Here is a 22,927-nt window from a genome sequence, read left to right as displayed (position 1 = left end):
TTCCAAGCCTGAGGACATACTGGTTATGTAAAAAAATATATCTTAAAGAGTCTTTCTAAAGTTTTCAAAGTCTTTATCTACAAATAAATAACTGCTTAGTTGCAACTAAATTAGCCTAAATAACAATGCACTAGAGCAAGGAAAGGGAAAGATTTGTTAAGTTATCCCTGTCCAGAAAATAAAAAAGGCTGTTGAACATATGCTTCATTTTAAACACAGATGGAATTAAGCATGTGCTTCAGTTCTCCTCTGAGTCAGAACTAAAAATTGAAAACCATAGCTATGTAATACTTTGCTATGTTACAGTAGAATCAACTAAAATGTTGCCATCATATTCTTTCATATGATTTCAATATCCTGCTTGAGCAGGGGGCTTGCATAAGATGACCTCCAGAGGTTCCTTCCAACCTCAGCCGTTCTGTGATGCTGTGAATACTGTAGAGATGAAAGCATGTTAGTTTTATACTTATTTATAACATAAGCAATATAAAGCACTGTCATTGTTTATGTAAATAGTAAGAAAATTACCAAAAGGCAAATGTGTCATTTGGATCATTCATTTTTCTTTATTGAGCTTTGATGAAAAACAGTCCATTTGAAATATTTCCAGCAACCATTTCAATTGCAAATGCTCAACACAAAAACTTGGTATCAGAGTTCAAACATATAAAGTTATATCTCATTATAATTTAATATTTAACAAGGCTAATCATTTCTGATTTTTCATAATTAAGTTTACAAAAATAATGTTACATTTATAAAATAAATCAGCTTTTCCCAATAAATTACAGCAGTGTTCTTATTCAAAAATGTAATATATCATACAAAATAGATAACAACTTTTTGTCAGATAAAATACTAAAGTATATTTTTCATCCAGTACCTTTTGGCAGTGTGTGAAAACATTTTATTGTACACTTGATATCTAAAGTACCATGTGAAAACTAAACCCATTAAACTATTATGCACATCGCTTATATAAGGCAAGGGTGGCCAACTTGGGGACTACTTTTTATTTCCAGTTAAATGGCAGACCAATACTGCCATGTTTCAGCAACTGACTTAATTAATCTGACCCAGTAAAGTCATGCAGATCCAGCTTGAGCCCAACACTCTTTCTATGACAAATACACAAAAGTGACCCCCATCAGTCAACTTTTGGGCTGTTCAGTGTCTCTCACGCATGCTTTAACTTTGCGTTGCCCCACAAAGTGTTGGTAGCCAACTTGTAAAAATAGCAGTCTGGATTCCTCTAAAGTTAATGGCAAAACTTCAGTATTTTATTCTGTCATAAAAATTCATACTAAAAGGGAGTTGTAAAAAGAGCAATGCACTGATAAAAAGTAAACAGTAGCCAGCAAAAAGAAAAACACTCTAAAAAGCAAAAGGTCAACATAAAGAGCTACTGTATGCAGACTTACTTTACAAAAGCAACTACTTTAAAATAACATAAAGAAACACAGCATTTACCTGGTGGTAAGTGTATTCTCATTAAAGCCTTTTGAATGTTCAGATCAGCTCAGCATTTACTGTGTTACATTTCCTGCCTGCAAAATATATCTGAAAAATCATACCAGTTTGTTTGAGCAACTTTTAAAAGCCAGAGGTTTAACTACACCATCTTTGGATGCTGTGATTAATGCAGGTGTCTGGTTCAGGATGATCAACACCTTGCCTTGCGGAATTTCTGACTCCACTATGTTTTCTCATTGCAATAGTTCAGCAAACTGCAATATTTTATTCTCTCTGTTTCTGTCTTACACAACTTCTGGGAAGAAAGTCTACTTTAAAGTACTAAAGGAAAATCATTGCTGTCTGGAATAAATAAAATGTGCAAAGTGGTGATTTGCTTATGACGTCAGTATTGTATGAACAACAGATCACTTTATATATCATAATAGATTATTTTCACAAATTGTAACTGAGTGAGTATATGCCCAAGTGAGTATGTGTCACAAGGTCCCCTTTGTGCAAATCCACAGAGGGTTCAAATTCAGATGGGTTATTATGGACTCCAGACACAAAACTTAGTGAATGTTGGATCCCTCCAGACTGGAAGGGGAGGAAGAGGAGGAGAAGGGGGCTTGTCACAGTAAATCAATTCATCCCAAGGTTCTGAAAACTCTTAAAAATCCAGAGGACAAGTATTTGGTGTGCTGGCTGTCTTCTGGCTTGAAATACCATGACTCAAACCAGAAACATCTGGAGCTGAACTCAGGCATGTTTGCCACTTGAGTTAGTAAGCCATACCTCTCCAGACACAGAGCTACTACATATAGGGGAAGTTTAGAGTGATTGCTGAAACATGCATTCATCAGCGAGTTAGGCAAATAAATACAATGGCTACATTTACACTGGTAAATCAAACAGTACAAAGTCTACACTCCATCCCTGAGGTCAAGTGGCATGGTCTGGCCATGTTCCTATTTATACTCTCTGTGCCCCTGAAGAGAGGTGGCCATATCCAAAGCACCTGGTGAAAAGTGTCCCTAGACAAGCCTAATTCCCAAAGTGTGCCCAGAAATCGTTTGGGAGAGTACTAGTTAGTCCTGACCAAAAAGCATACCAGTCCTTGTTCTAACAATTTAGCAACATAAATGCTAGCACCCTTGCCTCGGCACTGTCCAATTGACTGATGTAGACATTACTGTGTACAGATTTTTAAAAGTCCTCAAACATATTTGCCCGCGGCAGACCCTCTGATTCACATAAATAGGTAAGCAGGGAGGATTCAACTCTTTTGTTGAAATTTTACTTGAAATACACGGTTCTTTCAAAGCAAGAATTTTTTAAAATGAGTTGGGTATTTCTGTCCGTTAAGAATTTTCTCCTTTTTATTTAATGCATGTGCTTTGTTTGGTGGCCTCCTGTTTTACTGTTAATGGAATCTTGGCTTTTGTGTGATTAATCCATTTTTTTCATGTCTACAATTCACAGCTAAACAAGCACTAACCAGTTTCGTCACAATGAAAAAATTATATACACATCTAAAACAATAATACTAAGACGACAACTAAACAGGAAATAAAAAATTAATCTGTGCAGTTACAAGATCTAAAAATAATATCAACCTCTATACATATTTGTCAGACTGCAGTGTCCACAGTTACAGTTGTATGCAGCAGTCAGAACAGTGAGTATTACTTTCCAAATCATTAGGTGTTTTAAGAAACACCCACAGTAGTGGCTGCTGAGGAAATAATTTCCTTTATCATCCTGAGATTTTAAATGTGCAAGTGTCCTACCAATTTATCTAGTGCATAAAAAGGAAGAAAGGAAGGGAGGGAGGGAGGGAGGAAGGAAGGAAGGAAGGAAGGAAGGAGGGACGGAAAGGGGGAAGAAAGGAAGGACAGAGAAGTAAGAGACCGAAACATTATCACAATGTTTTTTGTTTCAAAATAGACTGCTGTGCAATGACTGAAGCCTGATTTGTAGACATTTTGTATTCTTGCCCAGAGCCTTGAGGAGGGGAAGGTAATGGAGTTTCTGGAGTTGCTGAAAAAGAATATAGAAAGAATTATGTATTTTTAGATACTGGCCTACTCTATATACACATATACATACTACTGCGCTGAAAGGAAGTTGTTACATTTGGCATGCTAGGAAAATAGGATATTTTAGTTATCAGAATTTTTAGTTTATTAAAAATTATGCATGTGAAAACGATGTATCAGAATGGTGCTGAATTTTTAAAATTATATTAAATTCAGGTCAAAGTCTCTTACTTAACACTGCTTATATACATACATTTTTAATGCACAATTATTTTAATTTAAGAGTGCTGATGAAATAAGTCTATAAGCACTGACAGGCTACCATTCTAATTAATATTTTTAAATGTAACAGTAAAAACTTATGACAGAAGGCTAACCTGCAATTACTTACAAATCTGTTCTGTATGTACAGGAGCAGACATTGAACTTATGAGGATAGTTTGGCCAGTTAATGGATCTTGGGCTAAGTGAGGATGCACTGGGTGATGCAGATGACTGGCATCATTAGAAGTACCTGCAAAAACAGCATAAGCATATATCCATTCAAAAGAGCATGTTGTTGCCAGTGACTTATACTTTGATAATTACATTTCCGCAGAGCAAATATTTTGATTGGCAATTTGAATAATTGCCTCTAGGTATTCATTAAACAATTTAACCATATTAATCACTGTGTTTATTTTCACTGTTTTGACTGCATTAACAGTGGATTTCATGAAATACTTGTAAGGATTCTTGCATCTGACTAAGGGATTGTATGTCTAGATACCAGCAATGACTGAGAAGTACACAGCACATTCTGAGGTTGTAGGACTGAGTTAACAAGATGAGCAGCCAAGACAAGAAGGCTTTAGCTAACAATCATACCACCCAAAGCTCAGCCAGCGAGGCCATGGTCAAAGTGCTTCCTTACATCATGATTCCCTCAGCATTGCAGTACGCTAAATTCAACATAATACAACATGGTAAATTTAACAAGTTGTTAACTTACCTCCCAGTAACATTTCCTGAAGCAAACTGTCAATTTTAACAATTCCAAATAGTTTAACCAATTGTATTTGCTCAATCATTTGCCAAGTGATGCTCTGGAGTGTAGGCAGTAAAAGCAGAAGTTCTCCAAATCTTCCTCGGGAGTCATACTGACGGTCATTAATATAATCCTCTAAACTGATTTGGACTTGGAATCGCATGTTCTTAATCTTCATTGGATTACTCAGGCCTTTTGCATCTTAAAAAATGACAAAAACTTGAAGTCAAGGCAGATTATGATTTGGGAGGAGCATCTTACTTTTTTTCATTTTGTTCTTTTCCATCCAGCTAGATAACATGAGCAGATTCTACATTGACAAAAATTACTTTCAAAATAATCACGCGTAAAATAATTCTGAGAGATATTTTCAAAAAGGTACCTGGATCAAAAAACACAATCGCTTTCAAGCAAGCGTACTCATTGTCGTCTATTTGAATTTCCTGGAAGGGTCGAACTAATTCATCTAGAATCCGATTTGCCACTCGGCTGATCTCTACTTCAGTACTGTTGCGATGGATTATGTAATTGTTGCCTTAGAGAGAAAGAATACCAACATGTGGGTTCACATAAAGATTTTGATGTAACTTACTAGATGAAGCCTATTTTCAAAAGCACATTTCATTTTGCTTAAATTAATTTTTTTAAAGTAATAACTCTCCTTTGTATCATACAAAACTGTTCTTTGCAAACAAAGTATATGTGCAAAATATAGCTGTCACCCAGTAAATAATCTGTGCATGTAAATATGCCAACATGTACAGTTATTGATTAGTCCACAGCACTGAGGTCCATATTTGAATGCACTAGTATGGAGCAAGTAGGCCTTTACCTTTACATAGTAGATAAATATAATGGTAAATTGATCTTAAAATTTCTTCTTCCCCCATTAAAATAATACATCTCAAGCTGAATGATCAGGATTTGTCAACAGACAAAGAAGCCTTCTTCCAGAGGAGACACCAAGAATGCTTCTTTTTCTAACAGATGCTTCTGTTACTCCTAATAAAATTTAGAAGCGTCATAAAATTTTCAGTAAAGAATTAATTTTTCCTGCTTTTTTAATTTTAAATTTCCATTTTGGAGAAGTCTCCATCATGGTATCTTAACTCATCTTCTGTCCAGAAATCATCTAACATAAGTGGTGAGAACACTGGGAAAGCCACAGAGCTTCCAGAAGCCACCAAGCAGTTTTTGAAAGAAAAGCTGATGATTATATCACAAGAGATTCATGCCAAAATGACTCACAAGCTTTACAGATATCAACCTCCAAGTATCACAAATAAGCCTGGGAGCCTCAAATAGTTTCTTCTTTTGGTATATATGCTGATGCTGGTGATACTGACTATAATTTTCTGCTTATTGTTTTATCATTAGTTTCCTTATTACCCACTAATCCCAATAAAACTGCAAATATTTCCTTTTTATTTATGTTAATTTTGTCAGTAAATCTAGATATCTAGATAAAGAACTAGGTTAAGAAAGTAATTTGTATAGTTTTTAACTTGCAAGGATTGCTGGTGAGAGTAATACCTCCAGAACAAGCCCTTTGTGTCCTTTCAATGTTATTATATGTATAAAAATAAACTCAAGCTGATTTAGAACTATGAAAAGGCAGGTCCAAAGTGGATGGAGAACAAGTAGCGGAAAACCTCTTTGTACCCCACCACCAGTGAAGAAACTAGTTTGAATCCATATTCCGCATAGTCTTGCCTCACGTACAAAATCCTGTGCAAGAAGACCTACACACTTTCTCACAAAACAGCCCAAGTGCTCCACACGTTTAATGAGACTGGTTTTGGCAGGGTGCACTTCAGACTCACAGAGTGCTGTGTCAAACAATGCTGACAAGGACCTCATCGCATCACTCTACACGCAGGCACACATCTCATCATACCATTGCACCTCTCTGTTGTGTGAACGCAGGGAAGACATGCTTCCCCCACGCGACGACATCCCCTTCCCTAACAGCCATGCTCTCCTCGTATAACCCAGTGAAGGATCCATTTCAAGTGACCAAGAACGTGCTTGTGCAGGCAAGGCTCCTCACCGTGCCACGGTCACACCCCCCTCGCACACGGCAGGGAACGACAGGCATGCTGTTTACATGATGGCCACGTGGCGACTGTCAAGGCAGCAGTGAGAGGGCTCTTGGGAGAGCGAGTTGCAGGGAACAGGCTATCCAATTTTCGAGCCTGCAGGGTTTTCTCTGACTACATCTGAAGGGCTCCTGAGAAAGCTCCAGACAAATGGTTTTTGTGAAGACTGAAATTAGTACCTGGGCCACAGGCTGGCTGCTCGTCTTTCAAGCAAAGGTTTTTTATGTTTTTGTTGTTGTTGTTTTGTTCTGGTTTTTTTTATGGGACAAAGGTGCAGAACGGATGCTAATGTAAGGAGACATTTTGCCAGGAACTCCCTTAAGTTGTGGTTTCTGGTATCCAATAAACCTTTAGCCATATTAACTCACAGGAAACTGTCCACCTGCTTTTGCTGGAACAGGGCACATGACATTTTATCATTAATAGCTATTTAGCATTCACAGAATGCATTGCTTTGATTGTGCCAGAACAGTTGTCCCACTTAAGTGATTAAATGGTTGCTAATGTACTATAACATCTTCATTATTAATTAAAAACCCCCCAATATTTACCTAAAAGTAAAATGTCCTTATATGCCATGGACCGTTTTGCTGCTCCAAGCAACAGGTGTTCCCCAGCATGTGCTCTTAGCAGGGCAACCTCAAGAAAAAAACAGCAAACTGATTAGAAGATAAAGCAGTAAGTTCCATTAAGGGCAAAAGAAATGAGGATGCATATTACTGTGAGTGTACTCAGCTATAGGTACATGTTTACGACTGTTAAGATTCTAATGTAAAATGTAAAGTGAATGTAAAAACCTTAATGCTGTACTAACAGCACACTATAATTAAATCGTCATCCTCTGTCACTTCTAGCATTTGGTCTAGATTTTAAACATACGGCTCGGCAAAATACTTCTCAATAAATACAATACTTGCATTTATTTCTGAGTGCTTATCCCCTTTTAAGATGACACTAAAGACTCCGGTGGGCTGGAATGAACTGTTACAGTGAATTTGGCACTATCAGTGTTTCATTTTTCTCACCTTGAACTAAACATTTATGTTGGCTTTTCCCCAACAAAACCAGATATGCTAAAATATGCACTACTGTCAACAAAGAAGAAACCTGATTCATAACAGTAAGGCACTTAAAAATGTGGTCATTAGTTTGCTCTTTTGTTGCCTGTTTACTTCCCTTTGTTTTTAATGTCTGCTTGAAACTTCAGCACTGGCCTCTATTTTCTCAAGGAACTCCTCTCTTGGCAAGTAATTCTTTCCTTACGAATCCAAGCCAATACTTTATGAGTGATGTAAAGGTACACAGCACCTAGGAATACTTAGTGTCTTAAGACTTTTCAGGTTCTCAGTAGGGTTAACTTACCTGCTCTGGCCTGCTCTATGGTTTGTAAATCAAGCTGATTCCCAGATCAGGAATCATTTGTTCAAAACCAGATGGTTTATTATATAACTAGATGCACAATGCCCCTTAGAAAAAGGCAATCACAAACGCAAAAGGGGCATTTGTTTTAACTCCCAATACCTTTGTCACTACACTTCTAAGGTACTTAAGGTTCTGGAGTATTTCCCAACATGCACTCTTCAAGCACTGCAGGGGTGTTTTCAGCCTATCTTTCTAAGCTGATATATTTATATTTTTTTTAAAATAAAGACAGGAACTTTTTAATGAGGTCTGATCCCTTCTCTTTTCCTTCATGCCATCTTAACAATAAAAACAGCAATATTTTGCTTGCTTTTGTTGCCCTTGTGTAACCAATGCATTTAAAATTGTCCTTCTTTCACATGAACAGATTTTTAACTTATTCCAGTATGTTGAGTTTGTGCGCACATATCATATTCTGTGGGTCTGCAAAGACATCATTAAGCTCCTGTTTTGGGGGATCTCCTGTGACCTGGAACACCTCCATACTCCTAAGGAAGACTAAAAGAGGGAATGAGATCAGTTTGAATCTCAAACCCAAGGACGACCTAACCCTCTTTGCAGGATTTTGTTAAAAACTGAGAGCTTGAAGAGGCAAAAAGGAGGAATTACACAATTCCACTTCAAAGAGTCATTTTCAAGCTGAATCAGATTTTGGTGGATTGGGATCAAGAGATCCTGAGCCATGAATTAACCTCCTGCCGAGGTGGCCAGTGAGACAACTACGTACCACAACACAGAGACAATGAGTGTTCTGAGTGTGCCAGCACAACTTACTCTGAAACCCAGTGATATATTAGGATATATTATAGATATGATGATAGATCAGACCTCTGTCATAAAAACCCTTAAGAATTTTCAAGGTTTGGTGCTTTTTTTCCCCCACACTCATTATATACAATAAAGTTTTAGTACATTGTATTATATGAAAGATTATTTGCCATGGATTGATATCAGTATGTTTGGCATGTGTTTGAGATTCTAATGGCTTTTATTTTTTGCAAGTAGAGAAGACCTGCTTCAAATTAAATAACACACTGTCTTAAACCATATTATTATGAAAGGTGAACATAAAATAAATACTTTGCAAGGTCAGAAAAAAGCATGGCTTTTTTTACAAGATTTTTTTCATTTTTGCATGCAGCTTGGTATCTCTGCTTCCAAAAGAATACAGAAAGCACAAAACACTGAAAGACATACTGGTTTGCTGCTTCTTTTTGTTAACATGCCAGAGCCTTACCAATTTCCTCTGTTTTTTTGTGGTGGTGTTATTTCAAAACTTTAAAAATTTTACGATGGTGGGTCTAGCACCCAGCTCTATTCGATCAGACAAAAAAATAAGTGTTTAATCACAACATTTAAATATGACAGAAATAACGGGACAGTAATTAAAGTTCTCTCTTTGGTATCCTCTTATACCTGGTCATCCAGTGGTAATTCACAGAAACCTGGAATATATTTAGCCCATTCTACCAGGACCAGAAGTTGTTGCTTCATAGATTCACAGACGTCACTAATACCAGCAATTTTCTTAACATTTATGTCAGTGCTAGCACCAGGACTGGAGACTGAGATCTGGCCATAAAGAGAGAAAAAATTAACAATGTTAAATTTCATATAATTGTGTTTTCACTTGTTAACAACAAATTTAACAAAAAAATTGCAGCAATACTCATGCATACTCTTGAGAAATTCCTTTACCATACAGACCATTAGTCTGCACATAAATTATAAAATTTTATTTCTCATTATTATCAGTGTGTATTAGAGTATGTTAAAAATTATGCTATTCATGATACAATATTTTCTCATTCCAAAATACTATTTTAAAATATACCAGAGCCCTTATTATTTGGGCAGGTGGTGTTTTTTCAGTCCTTTAAAATGGTTGACATTTACTTCACTTCAGAAAAAAAAAAGCTCATAGGGGCATGCAGTAACATTAAGGGCAAAGAAAGAGAGAGATAAAGGGGGAGCATGTTCTTCTAGTGAAAAGATAAGTATTATTAACTTTAGAAGGTACAACAGGGGGTTTTTAGCGCCTGGAGGAGAATAGTTCGTAATGATGAAGCAGCAGTATAGGCAGAGGCCTGAGATGTTTCAGAGCAAATGTAAAGGATATGAGTGTGCATTAGACCACCTGCAGTGAACAGTGTTCTGTGAAATAAGAAGAGAGCAGTATCTTTCCGGGCCTGAAGCTGGGGCACTTTCACATAATCACTGAGCCAAATCCTGAAATTCTTAATGACTTTTCAAGGAAAGGAACAAAACCAGGCTTACTCTTAAGCCAGGCAGGAAAGACAACTTAAGGTAAAACCAAGCCTGAGAAGAGAATGTCAGTTTATAGCTGCTATCATACCAGGGGAAAAAAAAAAAAAAAAAAGAAGAAGGAAAAAGAAGAAAGAAGAAAAAGAAAAAGAAAGAGAAAAAGAAAGAGAAAAAGAAAAAGAAAAAGAAAGAGAAAAAGAAAAAGAGAAAAAGAAAGAGAAAAAGAAAAAAAGAAAGAAAAAGAAAGAGAAAAAGAAAAAGAAAAAGAAAGAAAAAGAAAGAGAAAAAGAAAAAGAAAGAGAAAAAGAAAAAGAAAAAGAGAAAAAGAAAAAGAAAAAGAAAAGAAAAAGAAAGAGAAAAAGAAAAAGAAAAAGAAAAAGAAGAAGAAGAAAGAGAAGAAGAAAAAAGAAAGAGAAGAAGAAAAAGAGAAAAAGAAAAAGAATAAAAATAAAAATATCCCACAACAACAACACCCCACCACTGTACAAGGCCTATGAAACTGACTTTCACCTTTCATTTTATTAGAAAGCACACTCAGGAAATTCTGTAGTTTATCTTCCCCACCTCTCCCCCCTGCCACAAAAAAACCCCAAACATTGTTTGCTCTTCCAATACTGTGTACCTACAAATTTCAGAATGGTGGATGCTATTTAGGTTGACTCCTACCAGATTCCCTTCATTCCCAGATCCATGTTAAATCCCCCAGTGGGATCTGTAGTGAAATCCCATTATCCCTGGGTAGTCAAAAGGAGTTACACTTCTGAACTAAAGCTCAGTGCTTCCTACGTAATTCAGTAGTCTAAACCACTGAAAACAGCTTAGATATTAACAGCAGTTAACCAGCTGAACATTAGCTCTCGGAGAAATACAGTATCTAGGCAGGTGATAAAATCCTCAGATACATAATTCAAAGGCTGCCATGTAGGAAAAAGGTTAGAGTTGTTGTCTCTTTGTAGACAGAGCATTTGTGAAATCCCTGCTGTAATCATGAGTCCATTTCTGGCATTTCTTCTAGGAAAACAAGTTGAAAATACTGAATATTATTCAGGTGAGAGCTTCTGGAATGATTTAGGCTAGAAAACCTTCAGTACAGAAAGAGAGTAAAAGAAATTCAAAATATTTCATTTTTTCCAGAAGAGTAAGAGGAGTCTTGATCATGATTTGAAAATACCTACAGAAAGAAAAAAGTTCTGATAGCAGGAGGCACTCTGATCTACCAGAAAAAGATACCACCATGCACCAACTAGAAGTTAAATCAAGAAGGTAAAGAACAGGCAGCTCATTTAACCATTAGAATTACTGACTCATGAACTAAACATACTGTCCTTCCTTTAATATCTTTTAATCAAAGCTATGCAACTTTATAAATTACATCTTATTGGACAAACTATAGACTCTGTGTTGAAATTACTTGGCGACCTTCTGCTGGGGATTCATGGGATGACTCCCATGGAGTTCATTATGAACTCCTAGGGTTGCATCTCTTCACAAGGATAGGAAGCTGTGAACTTTCCTCTTTCTATTTCTCTGTTGCTTTAACCTGCTTCTCATTTCTGGGGTGCAACACGGGAGTCGCTGACTTCATAGAATCATAGACTAGCCCAGGTTGAAAGGGACCTCGAAAGATCATCTCATCCAACATTTTGTGGGAAAGGGAACCTAGATAAGATTATCTAGTACCCTGTCCAATTGCATCTTGAAAACCTTCAGTGTTGGGGACTCCACCATGTCCCTGGGAAGGTTGTTCCAGTGATTGATTGTTCTCAGTGTAAAAAAATCACTTTCTTATATTGAGATGAAACCTCTCCCAGTGCAACTTGTACCCATCAATGACTTGACAAACATGACAATATAGCACTATATCCCTGTTGTCCTGAGAACCATTAGAGACACATGCCTTTACTCCTATGCAATTCCAGCATGCCCCTTTCATTTTTACATAATCCGGAAAGCCTCTCCTGCGTCTACAGGACAAAAACTGTGCTTGGACAATTTCCCCCTGTAAGGGATCTTCAGGGAAAAATAATTCATTTTCCCTATTTTAATATGAAAATTTTAAAAGGGATGAATGACACCTTCTTCCTCATTTCACAGCTGAAGGACTTGGCCAATGATTTGTGACACTGCCACCTCCTCCAAGTATCTCCTCAGGACTGAACTCATCTTACAGACCCATTCGATTGAGGGAGAAACAAGGACTTTTAAGACTTTACTTTTCCATCATGTTTATGTGACCTCTTGGTCTTTGAGGCCAAGGGTGTATCTTCATATCGGCTTGGCATAGTGGGAGCAGTTCTCTCCTACTACAACATACCAAATAATAAGTAGAATACATTTGTGTGTATACACAAGGTGATGTTTTAGGCCAGGAACCTATCATCTGAAAAGAACTTTGTGGCAGGAAAGGCTGAGGATGTGATTCTGTTTAAGACAGCTCTTATTCCTGAATTGCATATGCCAGTTGGAAATGATTAAGGGAGTAACACAAAAAAAGCACAATAAGCAAGTTCAAAGAATTTCTAAGGAAGTAAAAACAGGTATATTTTTCATACTGTATAGGTATGAAAGGTAGGAAGGTCCATTATGTTCATCTAGTCTGCACAGACATGCAATATGTGCCAAAGACTATCACCCAGTAATTCCTGCATGAATTCTTTACAGACAGTTCCACCCTAAGAGAGATGCTGATAAAGGATGAGATTACAAAACATTTGGGGATGTATAAATCAGTCAGCATGAAATCATAAAGGTGGCAGTTAAATTCTAAGTAAGTTAGTAAGAGGTGCAAGAATGCAGAATCAATGACCATGATTTATCTGAGGTGCAGAAAAGGACTGGAGACTGTTCCATTCAGCAATTGATTGGATAGGAAAAAAAAAAAAAAAAGAAAATGAAGTTCAGATGAGACAAAGAAAATTTAAAAGCGAGATGTGAATAGACTCTGCAGTTGGAACACTTCTGTTTGCCTTATTTATAATGTCTAAGGATATTAAAAATGAGATTTTCAAAAGAATGTAAGGAAATGAGTGTCCACACCCCTTTGCATGTAATGGCTTTGGACAATTTTTTCCCTAATGTTTCATGGGAAAGCCGGCCTCAAGGATAGATAGATGCCACCAGCTGCCTGAGACAGCAACTGATTTAAAAGCAGTAAGAACCATAAAGCTTTATTAAGAAAGGTGCCTAGGACATATTGTCCTGGACAAAGTAGAATTTTTTTTCTGACTTTGCTTTAAGAATGTATTCTATTACTGGTTCTTTCATTGGGAAGAGGAAGCTGGGTGCATTTCGGAAGTAGAAAAAAGTAATCTCAATAACTCTATTTAATACAGTAAGAAACTGAAAAGTATTTAACTTTAGAAAAAATAGTCTTAAAGCCATCAAATAAATTTGTGGTAGATATCAGTACCTGACGGGAGAGTGCCTCAGCTTGTGACAATGTGCTAATAGAGGGAATGTTGCAGCCATCAAAAGCGTTTCTTCTTGTACTTATCCTGTCCCGTTCATTTTGTACAGCTGGAAAACAATAATCATCTCATTTATTGACTTGTAGACATTGCCACACAATATCATTTCAGAAGTTTACTAGATAACTCTAAGAATCACAAGGTATGACACTTAAAAAAGACCCTGTGCTTTTAGCTCTGAGTAATGAGGAAGGATGACAATACATGTTTATGGTCTTTATCTGTATGCTATTTGTCTGTAAAAACTATATATAACTACTTGTAGATAGATACTGAATTATCAGCATTTTTGTGACTGGCTTTATTACAGTAAAACCTCTTTCCTCCTTTGAACTTGAACTTGAACACTTGAATGCTGTCGTTTTGTTATTTTAACCAATTTAATAAGTGAGGCTTTATGATAGTGGTAGAAATGGACATCTCCAGACTGCTGAACAGGTCAAGATGTACAGCACCACCACTGACAAAATGTCTGTCAGAGGAAGTCTGAAAGCCCTACTCCTGCTCTCCTGTGAGAAACCCTGGAACAGGAATGAATCACGAACTTAATCCACTAGTAAGATAATTTTGAAACTTAAATCTTATGCTCCTTCTCAGTGACACTGCACTCCTAACCAGTTTACAGAACATTAACTAAGTTAAAAAAAAAAACAAAACAAACAAAAAACAGGAAAAATGTTTCAGGCCAGTAAGTTTTGTCTCATGGGGTCCAAAAGAAGGCAGTTGATAGGGCTTTGGATAAGGAATCCTTAATCAGCACATGTAAGGCTTATGAAGCAAGAAGGCTTACTTTTGAATTGAAGGAAGAAGAAAAAAATAAAACTATCCATCAGATTTTTCTAAAACCTAGATCATGTCCAAGGTTAGGCCAAGGAGAAAAGGAAAAAAAAAAGAATTGTGCTGATCAAAATCTTTTTATTGCACAAGGAATCTCATCATCTTTTAAGAGCAGCAGCTTTATTTCCAAAGATATGTTTGCTATTTTGTGGGAAACAATCTGCATTACAGAATTTAGGAGTAGTACCAAAGGCTTCAATAAAAAAAAAAAAAATATTCTATTCACTGAATAGTTTTCAGGGTTTATCTGAACAATGCACATAGTTTATTCCAGAGGTGTACTAACTTTTTGCCAAGGACACCCACTGATGGGCCTTTTATTAAGGTCACAGTAAGAAATGTTGTGCAGTGATAAACACAAAGTGCTAAATGTTCATGTAGACAGAAAACAAAAAATATAACCTTTTGTAAAAGAATGGAGAAAAACCCACTGAATCTCAGCAGCTTAAGAGCTACATAGATAATTAAAATAAGGTCAGTGCTGACTAGTATTAGAAAAATATTAAGCTATTCTGACAATTGCTAGTGAAAGTCACTGGTGGAACACTTTGAGAATCATAGGGAAATGCTTTAATTTTCTCCTGCGTATGCATAATTTTGGATTATTAGACTGGATTGTCTGTCTTGCTAAACCCTTTTTGTCAGCTCAGGCTAAAATTGCCTTAAACAGGACTCTATGAGAAAGGGGGAATAGTTGCTCAAAGAGGGCTTGTATAGGTTTTACCATCTGAAGCCTTTCTCACCTTCACCCTAAAGAAAAGAAAATGATTTGCTAGAAACAAGCTGAGAAACTATCATATAGACTATGTTACACTTACGCTATGAGACATCCCCTGATGGTGTAGGGAGGCATATAACAACACACAAGCAGTGAAATGTACAGTTTAGTGTTTTGAATTATTTTAGCACTGGGAAGCCTTGAATAAACATGGCTCGGACACAATGAAAAATCAAAGTTTTATAGGTAGTGGGATCAGAGGAGGCACAGTGGTGTAAATTAGGTTAAAACTTCCGTGCGGGATATATCTTCACTTCATAAACATGAGTCAGCAGCGTGCCTCATGGTGATGTCAGCTAGGCATGCACTGGGCTGCATTCGAATCTTGAGGGAAGTGAGTATTTGTCCATTTTGGGCTCCCTAGTGCATGAAAGATGCTGGAAGACTGGGCAGTGTCCAGCGGAGGGCTGTGGAGATGTAACCCACAAGACGCACAAGGTGAAGCAGAGAGAGGCATCTTTGTTTACGTGGAAAAGAGAGGACCAAGGTGGAGGTGGAGGTCTTAATTTCTGTAGTTCACAGAAAATGGAGCCAGATTCTTCTCAGATGCACAGTGAAAGGCCAAGAGGCAATGGACACTACCCTAACTGCAGTAAGACACATTCCAATTAGTTATAAGGAAAAAACTCTTCCCAATGAGGGTGGTCAAGCACTGGAAGAAGTTGCTGAGAGAAGTTGTGGAATCTCCCCTCTCAGGGACTGTATAAACCTGGCTGGACAGGGTCCCAAGCAACCTGACTGAACCTAGAAGTTAGCCTTGCTTTAAATGGGGGCCTGGACTCAATGACTTCCAGATGTCCCTTCTGAGCTAAACTATTCTTTAATTCCAGGTTTTGAAAGTCTGTGAAGCTCTGCCTTTTGCAAAACTTTTAGGGCTGCTGTGGACACACAGGTCTTCCCTTTTCTTCACGTCAGATTGATAATACATATACCATATGTTACTGATTTTAATGGCTCAAATTCCAAAAGACTAAACTGTGTTCGAGGAGATCTGCAAAAATTAGCAAACCGATTTCATACATACACAGTGTAACACTGTTTAGAATATCCCCATCCAGCTGCAAGGAGAAAATCATACCTCATACCAAAACTTGATCACTTGCAAAGCAGTACTATAGTATAGATATATAAGAGCATAAAGAAACAGCTTCCTTTATCTTAGGAAAGTTACAGCACAGGAGAACTGCACACATCACATTGCAGACGGGCCTTCAGGCAGATACACCATGCTCCAAACAAAGCAGGCAGCAAAGTTTGTGACGAACCATTTCTGAGTGCTTATTTGAATCACATTAGGATGTCTTTTGCCTCTACAGCATAATTGCCAGTGAAGCAACAGCCCCAACAACCCGATACAAAATCCTCTGATATTCCCACTGCCTTTCTTTCCCTATCGCTCTGCCCCTGTGGTTGTCTGGTCCTTCCGCTTTGACAGAAGGATCATTGTGACACCCATGTTCCTTCAGGTCTGTCAGATGTGTAAGTAACAATCTTCCCATATTAAGCCCTAATGAGATTAGAATTTTTTTTAATTAATGTGGACACTCCACTAAGAGCTACCACTACTGTTCCTGCCACTATTTTGTTCAACTTCACACTCCCTCCTCTGGCTTAAATGCTTCAAACATTTAAATTTAAGGGAAGTACCAGTAAATTGTCACTGTCGTTACTTAGACAGGGTAGAAACAAAGTCCCAGATAGAGATTTTATGACTCAAATTTGGTAAAAATTAAAATTAAAATCTCACACTTTGAAGTCTTCCAGGATATGGATCAACACTTAGAAATCAATGAATTTTGGTGCCAGGATTCATGGATTAAACAGTTGCAAATTCACTTTAAGCCCACAGATTTGCTAATGCTCCAAGTGTTAGAACTGCTTACCCATCTGAAAATTAGATGACGCATATTTCACCTCAATATAAAAGCACTTCTCCATCATGAAGGCATTATAGCAGACTTTCCACTGAATTATTCTGCTGGAGGTTTTTAGCATTTTTATTATATTTTAAAAATAATTCAGATTCTTTCTCTCTGTATATCAAATAATAAATTACTCCATTACCTTCTTTTTTCATTCCTGCTCGAAAACACTTTTTTAAACGACAATATCTGCATTGGTTCCTTTTGTCCTTGTCAACAACACATTGCCGGTTGAATCTATCAGAGACAAGAAAAGGTAAATGTATAAAGCATTAATAAAGCAGCACCCTGATTACAAAAAAGAAAACCGGCTAATCCAGCCTGTCAGAATAATTTCTATGACAACCGGGTTTCTTCTGTTGTTTTGACGTTTTTTTTAATTAATCAGTCTTGAGAGGTGTTTCACACCTGCTTGGTTTGCAGGAATATATGTATGTGTATGGACACATATATGCATTCGAATAGGCAAGTGTGGAAAATTCTGGTGTTATGTGCATCATTTACACCTCGGTTTATTTGTGAGGTATGTCAGTAACTGGCTGCATCAAGTGGCAGTGGGGGAAAAAAAGAAGAAAAGCTACAAACAGAGAAAGGAAAGGACAATCGAGGAAAATGCCAACTGTCACTGGCAGGGAGCAGCCCTTAGCTGCACAACCAATACCCTTGACTGGCCAAGTGTACTCCTTCTGGGAGATAGCAATGAACAAGCTACATGCTGTACCATTACAGATGACAAGCAGGAAATGGGAGGGAAATTTTCTAACAACACAATGAAATAAAGACATGAGGAAACACACAGACTGTGACACTAAAAGAAGGCTTACCCAAGCTCTCATGCACATCTATCGGGGTGCCTAAAGGGAATGTATGAGCCATTCCCCACTCTCCCTGTTTGCTTCTGCCTTTTTGCTGTGCATGCGTTAGATTAATAGATCTATGTTTTGCAGACCTCTTCTTGAAATCACTTATATCAGTTCATGTCACACCACTTATGGGTATGTCTATGCTATATCACTGTGGTATGTCTATAAGGGAGAGATTTCCTTATAAGAGTAGTAAGCAACCAAGGACGATCATAGCAAACATTTCCAGTAACAAGCCATTCTTACAAAAAGTTTTCTCCTTTAGTGATTTGTCTAAGATCACAGAGGTTTCCGTATATTCTGTGCACTGCTTAAAACTGACATTTTATATACTTGTGCATGCACAGAGCAATTTGTCAAACATGGTGCACAGACCTGCAGTGTGATAAACTGGGCAGCCAGACATCCGGAAATTAGCAGATGGCCATTCAGACTGATGGGGGGAAAATGGTCACTCAAAAGAGCAGTGCGTCACCCAAAGTGGGAAGATGTGCAGATGTGCTTGTACAGGCCTTAAAATAAGACTCATAAATCTTAGACTTTCTATTCAGAAACTGCCTTCATAAGAAAAAAAATTGAAAAGAATTTTTAGAAAATAGTTAAGAAATACACCTTTTATATTGCCAGTGAAAATATGAGAATTTTTCCTTTTTTTTTTTTCAGGTGATAACCTTTGTAATCATAAATCAAAGAGTGAAACAGCTCTTGAGTGGCGTAATGATATCAACAATATCAACAGACATCTGGAATGTAGTATCTGGAATGTGTAATAACAAGTAGTCTTGAATAAAATACATTTTTTCTAATCATAAGAATATATCGCGAACCACGTGCTCATCAAAAATGCTGGTTAGAATTCCTTAAGAATTCCTGACATGTCCTTCCTGACATAGTTGTGAAAAGTCTGAAAAGGTCTGAATGTAATTTTTGCTTAAATTCATTAATTTAGTGCCGCTAGATGAACTTTTGAAATACCTGCATGTATAGACGTGATTTTTCCGTATACTGCGTCTAAAGAATCCCTTGCATCCATCACAGCTGGAAGCACCGTAATGTTTTCCGGTCGCTCGGTCTCCACAAATTGCACAGAGACTACTGACCCCATTGTCAGCAGCGTTCATGTTGACAGCTTCTCCTGAACTGTCTGAGGAGAGGCAGGAACAACATACGTAGTTATGGACAAGACTTTCAACAACCACCCCTTGAACAACTTGTACTTAAATGGAGGCTTTTTCTGGCCTTTTTTCTTTTAATTGCCACTTATTACTTATATAACATGGTATATGTGATTACATGTTTCTTACTCAGATGAACACTTTCAAAGTCATAGAGATGTTAACAGAATTTATGAAGTTTGCAACAACAGTTTTATTCTAAACTCTTTCCAGCTGAAAGGGGTTAAAAATTAAAGTGTATAATTACATATACATTCCTACTAACATGAAGAGGAACTTTGGCACAAAGCAATGTTGCCTAGTCAGCTGGCAAAGATCTCCTATATCAGTCTCATAGGAGCTGGCAATAACTGGCAACTATCATACAAAGATACAACTGCATACGTGACGTTAAAAAAAAAAAAGACAAGTCAGTTTTTGCACAATACTTAATGAAAAAAAAATGCGTGCTAAGAGGACTATCTAAGTGTTATTTCCTTGAACATATTTTCCAAAGGAACATTGGTGCAGACTTTACTTGCACAAAAGAATATTAGCTATGTGGTTAACAATTAGTCACTGAATATGGTAAACAATACTGAAGAAATTAACTTGAAATCAAAACAGACGTATTTATTCTTCTTTGAGTCACAATGTTTAACAGACATGTCCAAAGAAATTATTGCAAAATAGCTTTTTCTGTTATGCTTCTGGTCTTATGAATGGAAGGCTGTTTGCAATATGCCCTAAACATTTGTAGTTGTTCAGTCAGGGAGAGGAAAGAGTGCCACATTAATTAGTTATTCAAACATGCATTCAAAAGTCAAGTACATGAGTTCATGAACAGTGGACAGGTTGAAAAGTAAAACTGTTAATATTGATACATATTGTTATTCATATTCTACTAGATCCAACCAAAATGTATTACACAAATATATTTTAAAATTTTCATTGTGTCCCAAAAAGCTTACAAATTAAACAGAGTTCTTTAGACAAAGTGAGAAGAAGCAATACTTTTTTCTGTTTTACAGAGACATAATTGATAGGAATTATACTAAAACCTGATTAAATACAAATGGAATCTTATGAGTAAAAATTCAGTTCTGTAAAGATTTTATTTTAAAACTAAGTCTGTCATGACTGGAAAATTATTTTTAAAAATGGATTACAGAATTACTTCAGCTAGAAAAATAAAAAAACTTTCTTTTGGAGTTTTGTAATTTTGCATCACAGTGATACAGTAGAATAATTAAACCCACAATATTTAAATTTAATGATGGAATATTTCATAGCAATATAAATTTTGTATATATATAAGGATATACTTATTTTCTTTGGTATTATTCTGAAACAAAATGTCTGGGAAATTGATCTGAGTTTGCAAAATTCTTTGATTTCCAGAGAACTGCATAATCTGCCTGAATGTGTCTTGTTAAACTTCTCTGAATGTTTCTGATTAATTTACACAGCTAGAAAAGACACATAGGAAGGTTCATAAGAGGCAGCTTTCAGTTCCAGACTAGCACTGTAGCTATAAGGCAATTTTTTTATAAATTCTATAAGAAAGTACTTAGGCTAAACTCAAAGCAAACTCTAAAGAGAAAAAGGCTACACCTAATAACTAATAATTATCAAACTAATCACAGTGAATAAATTAACTAGCTCTGTCACCAACACAGCATAATCTCCCTAATCTGTTTTCCTGTTTTATGTAACATTAACAGACCTGAAAGGGTGCTATTCAGCAAAAAAACAGATGACCAATGAAATCACCCATATTAGAACAAAAAGCAGAGAAATCATCTAAAAGTTACATAATCATTGTTGGTATCTTCAAAATCACTTAGGGCATAAAGGTCTGTTTTTTCTTCCTAAATCAATAACCAAATCTACCTTTCTGTTTACTAAGCTTGCTGTAAAGTAACATCAGAAATTCAGATAAAACTTCAAGCCCAACAATAAAAACTAACTTAGGTTCTATATGGCAGGGATATGTGGAAATGCAGGTGCTAAGTATTTTTCCTGAAAATCACCAAATATTTGTTCTGCCTTTTAAAAATACAGTAGAGCTATGAATTATACTTTATGATACAATAAAACAATTTTTAAAGTATATTAGAAGATTTGGAAAGCCATTTTAGAGTAGTATAATTTGCCTGATACTTTTCTTCACTTTAATAGACTGAGATTTCCCTTTTTTTTTTTGGTCAGTACTCAATGATGGCAGAATAAAATGGTGTGCTTCTTATTTCAAGCATATCTTATTGATACAATTTCTCAAAATTTATTGCATTAAAAATTCCACCTAAAGTTAAAATGTTACATTAGCCAAATGCAAATAGTTCTTCTCAGCTAAACATTAGTCTAGAAAGCTGATATGATTTTTTTTTTTAAAATCACTCCATTTCATATATACACATACCTAGAAAGGCTAGATTAACATTTAAATAAATAAAATATTAGTCCAACAGTTAGAAACTAAGAATCAAGAAACAGTAGCTAATTTTTTTCACAAGCCTCTGGATAATTTTGTCCTGTCCTTCCGAATGTTATATACAAAATATACTTTCATGTCCAAACTGTCAATACTAGTTATTCATTTGTCTTACAGTAAATAAAACAACTGCTGAATACACCATTTTCTTCCTTTGATTAACTGACTGGTGACAGTACAGTTCAGTTACTTTATTACATATAACCTCTCTTTTATTTTCCTTAATGTTAAAGAATTATAATGTTATTAACTTAGAGTTAGTGATGAAGTGTAAAAGAGCAGATTTGTAGTTTCAAAACAACCCCCAAACACTCCATTAATAAGACATTTAGCTAAAACTTCATAGCATTACGGAACTTCACTTTTTCTGTTAACTGGCTTGATTTTGCATCACGGAGCAGAACTCACCATTGCCATTATACAGAATCTGCATAGTTTCGAACTCCAGTGCCGTATACGTCGGATCTAAAACTTCACTGTAGTTTGCCATTTCCATGTCTAGCATTGGTTCCGAGAGCCTCATCATTGAATGCAAAACCAGTGAAAAAGCTGCTCAAATGCACAACCTTTCCATTCTGTTTCACAGTGGTTGATAATCCAAAGTTAACTATAACTGTGTCACTTACGTGCTGCAATGGGAGGAGCTGGAAAACTGCTTCTGCATGCTATATTCTACCTGTTTGGTTTTTTTCTTTTATGATACAGTGCAACCCTGCTGATAATCTTGGAATGCTTTATGGAATAGCCTTATCAGGAGTTGTACTAGTTCCAGTTCTTGAGTGAACCCAAGGACGTGCAGGAAGTTTCCTCTCTCCTATGCCCTGCTACCCGTTTTGTTGTCAATGTGTGGTATAAACAGTCCTAAACAAAGCTCTCTGGTTGCTCTATGTAAAGAGACTGTAGGTTCATATGCCATTTTGTTCTCTCTCTTCAGAACAATAAGGAAATGTGATATGATTACAGACTATCCTCATACCCAAAACATCCATCATCACATTTTAAAAGACAGCTGCCAAACCTCCCATTTTTACAACTGTTGGCGTTCTTTAACAGCGGCGAAGAGCTTAACCGAGGCCTCAAGCAACACAAGCTCTGCAGCAAGGCC

General features: G+C 36.6%; 1 protein-coding gene across 2 annotated transcripts; it reads right to left on the bottom strand.

Moving 5' to 3' along the window:
* Positions 1-3,376: 3,376 nt before the first annotated feature.
* On the bottom strand, positions 3,377-22,348 carry HNF4G (hepatocyte nuclear factor 4 gamma). Of its 2 annotated transcripts, XM_075024354.1 has the most exons (11): positions 22,227-22,348; positions 19,374-19,390; positions 19,150-19,303; positions 17,454-17,548; positions 13,717-13,823; positions 9,459-9,614; positions 7,172-7,259; positions 4,904-5,056; positions 4,486-4,722; positions 3,886-4,008; positions 3,377-3,495 (listed from the first exon to the last, which is right to left on the bottom strand). In XM_075024354.1, the coding sequence occupies exons 1-11, from the start codon at positions 22,346-22,348 to the stop codon at positions 3,377-3,379; spliced, it is 1,371 nt and encodes a 456-aa protein (XP_074880455.1). The 2 variants fall into 2 exon arrangements, with proteins under 2 accessions (XP_074880455.1, XP_074880454.1); XM_075024353.1 differs by lacking the exon at positions 19,374-19,390 and having other exon boundaries at positions 19,150-19,318; positions 22,231-22,348.
* Positions 22,349-22,927: the final 579 nt, after the last annotated feature.

This window comes from Buteo buteo, chromosome 3, assembly GCF_964188355.1.
Source record: "Buteo buteo chromosome 3, bButBut1.hap1.1, whole genome shotgun sequence".
NCBI classification, from domain to species: Eukaryota; Metazoa; Chordata; class Aves; order Accipitriformes; family Accipitridae; genus Buteo; species Buteo buteo.
The sequence above is the reverse complement of the archived record's forward strand: the minus strand, read 5'-3'. Positions and strand labels throughout refer to the sequence as shown.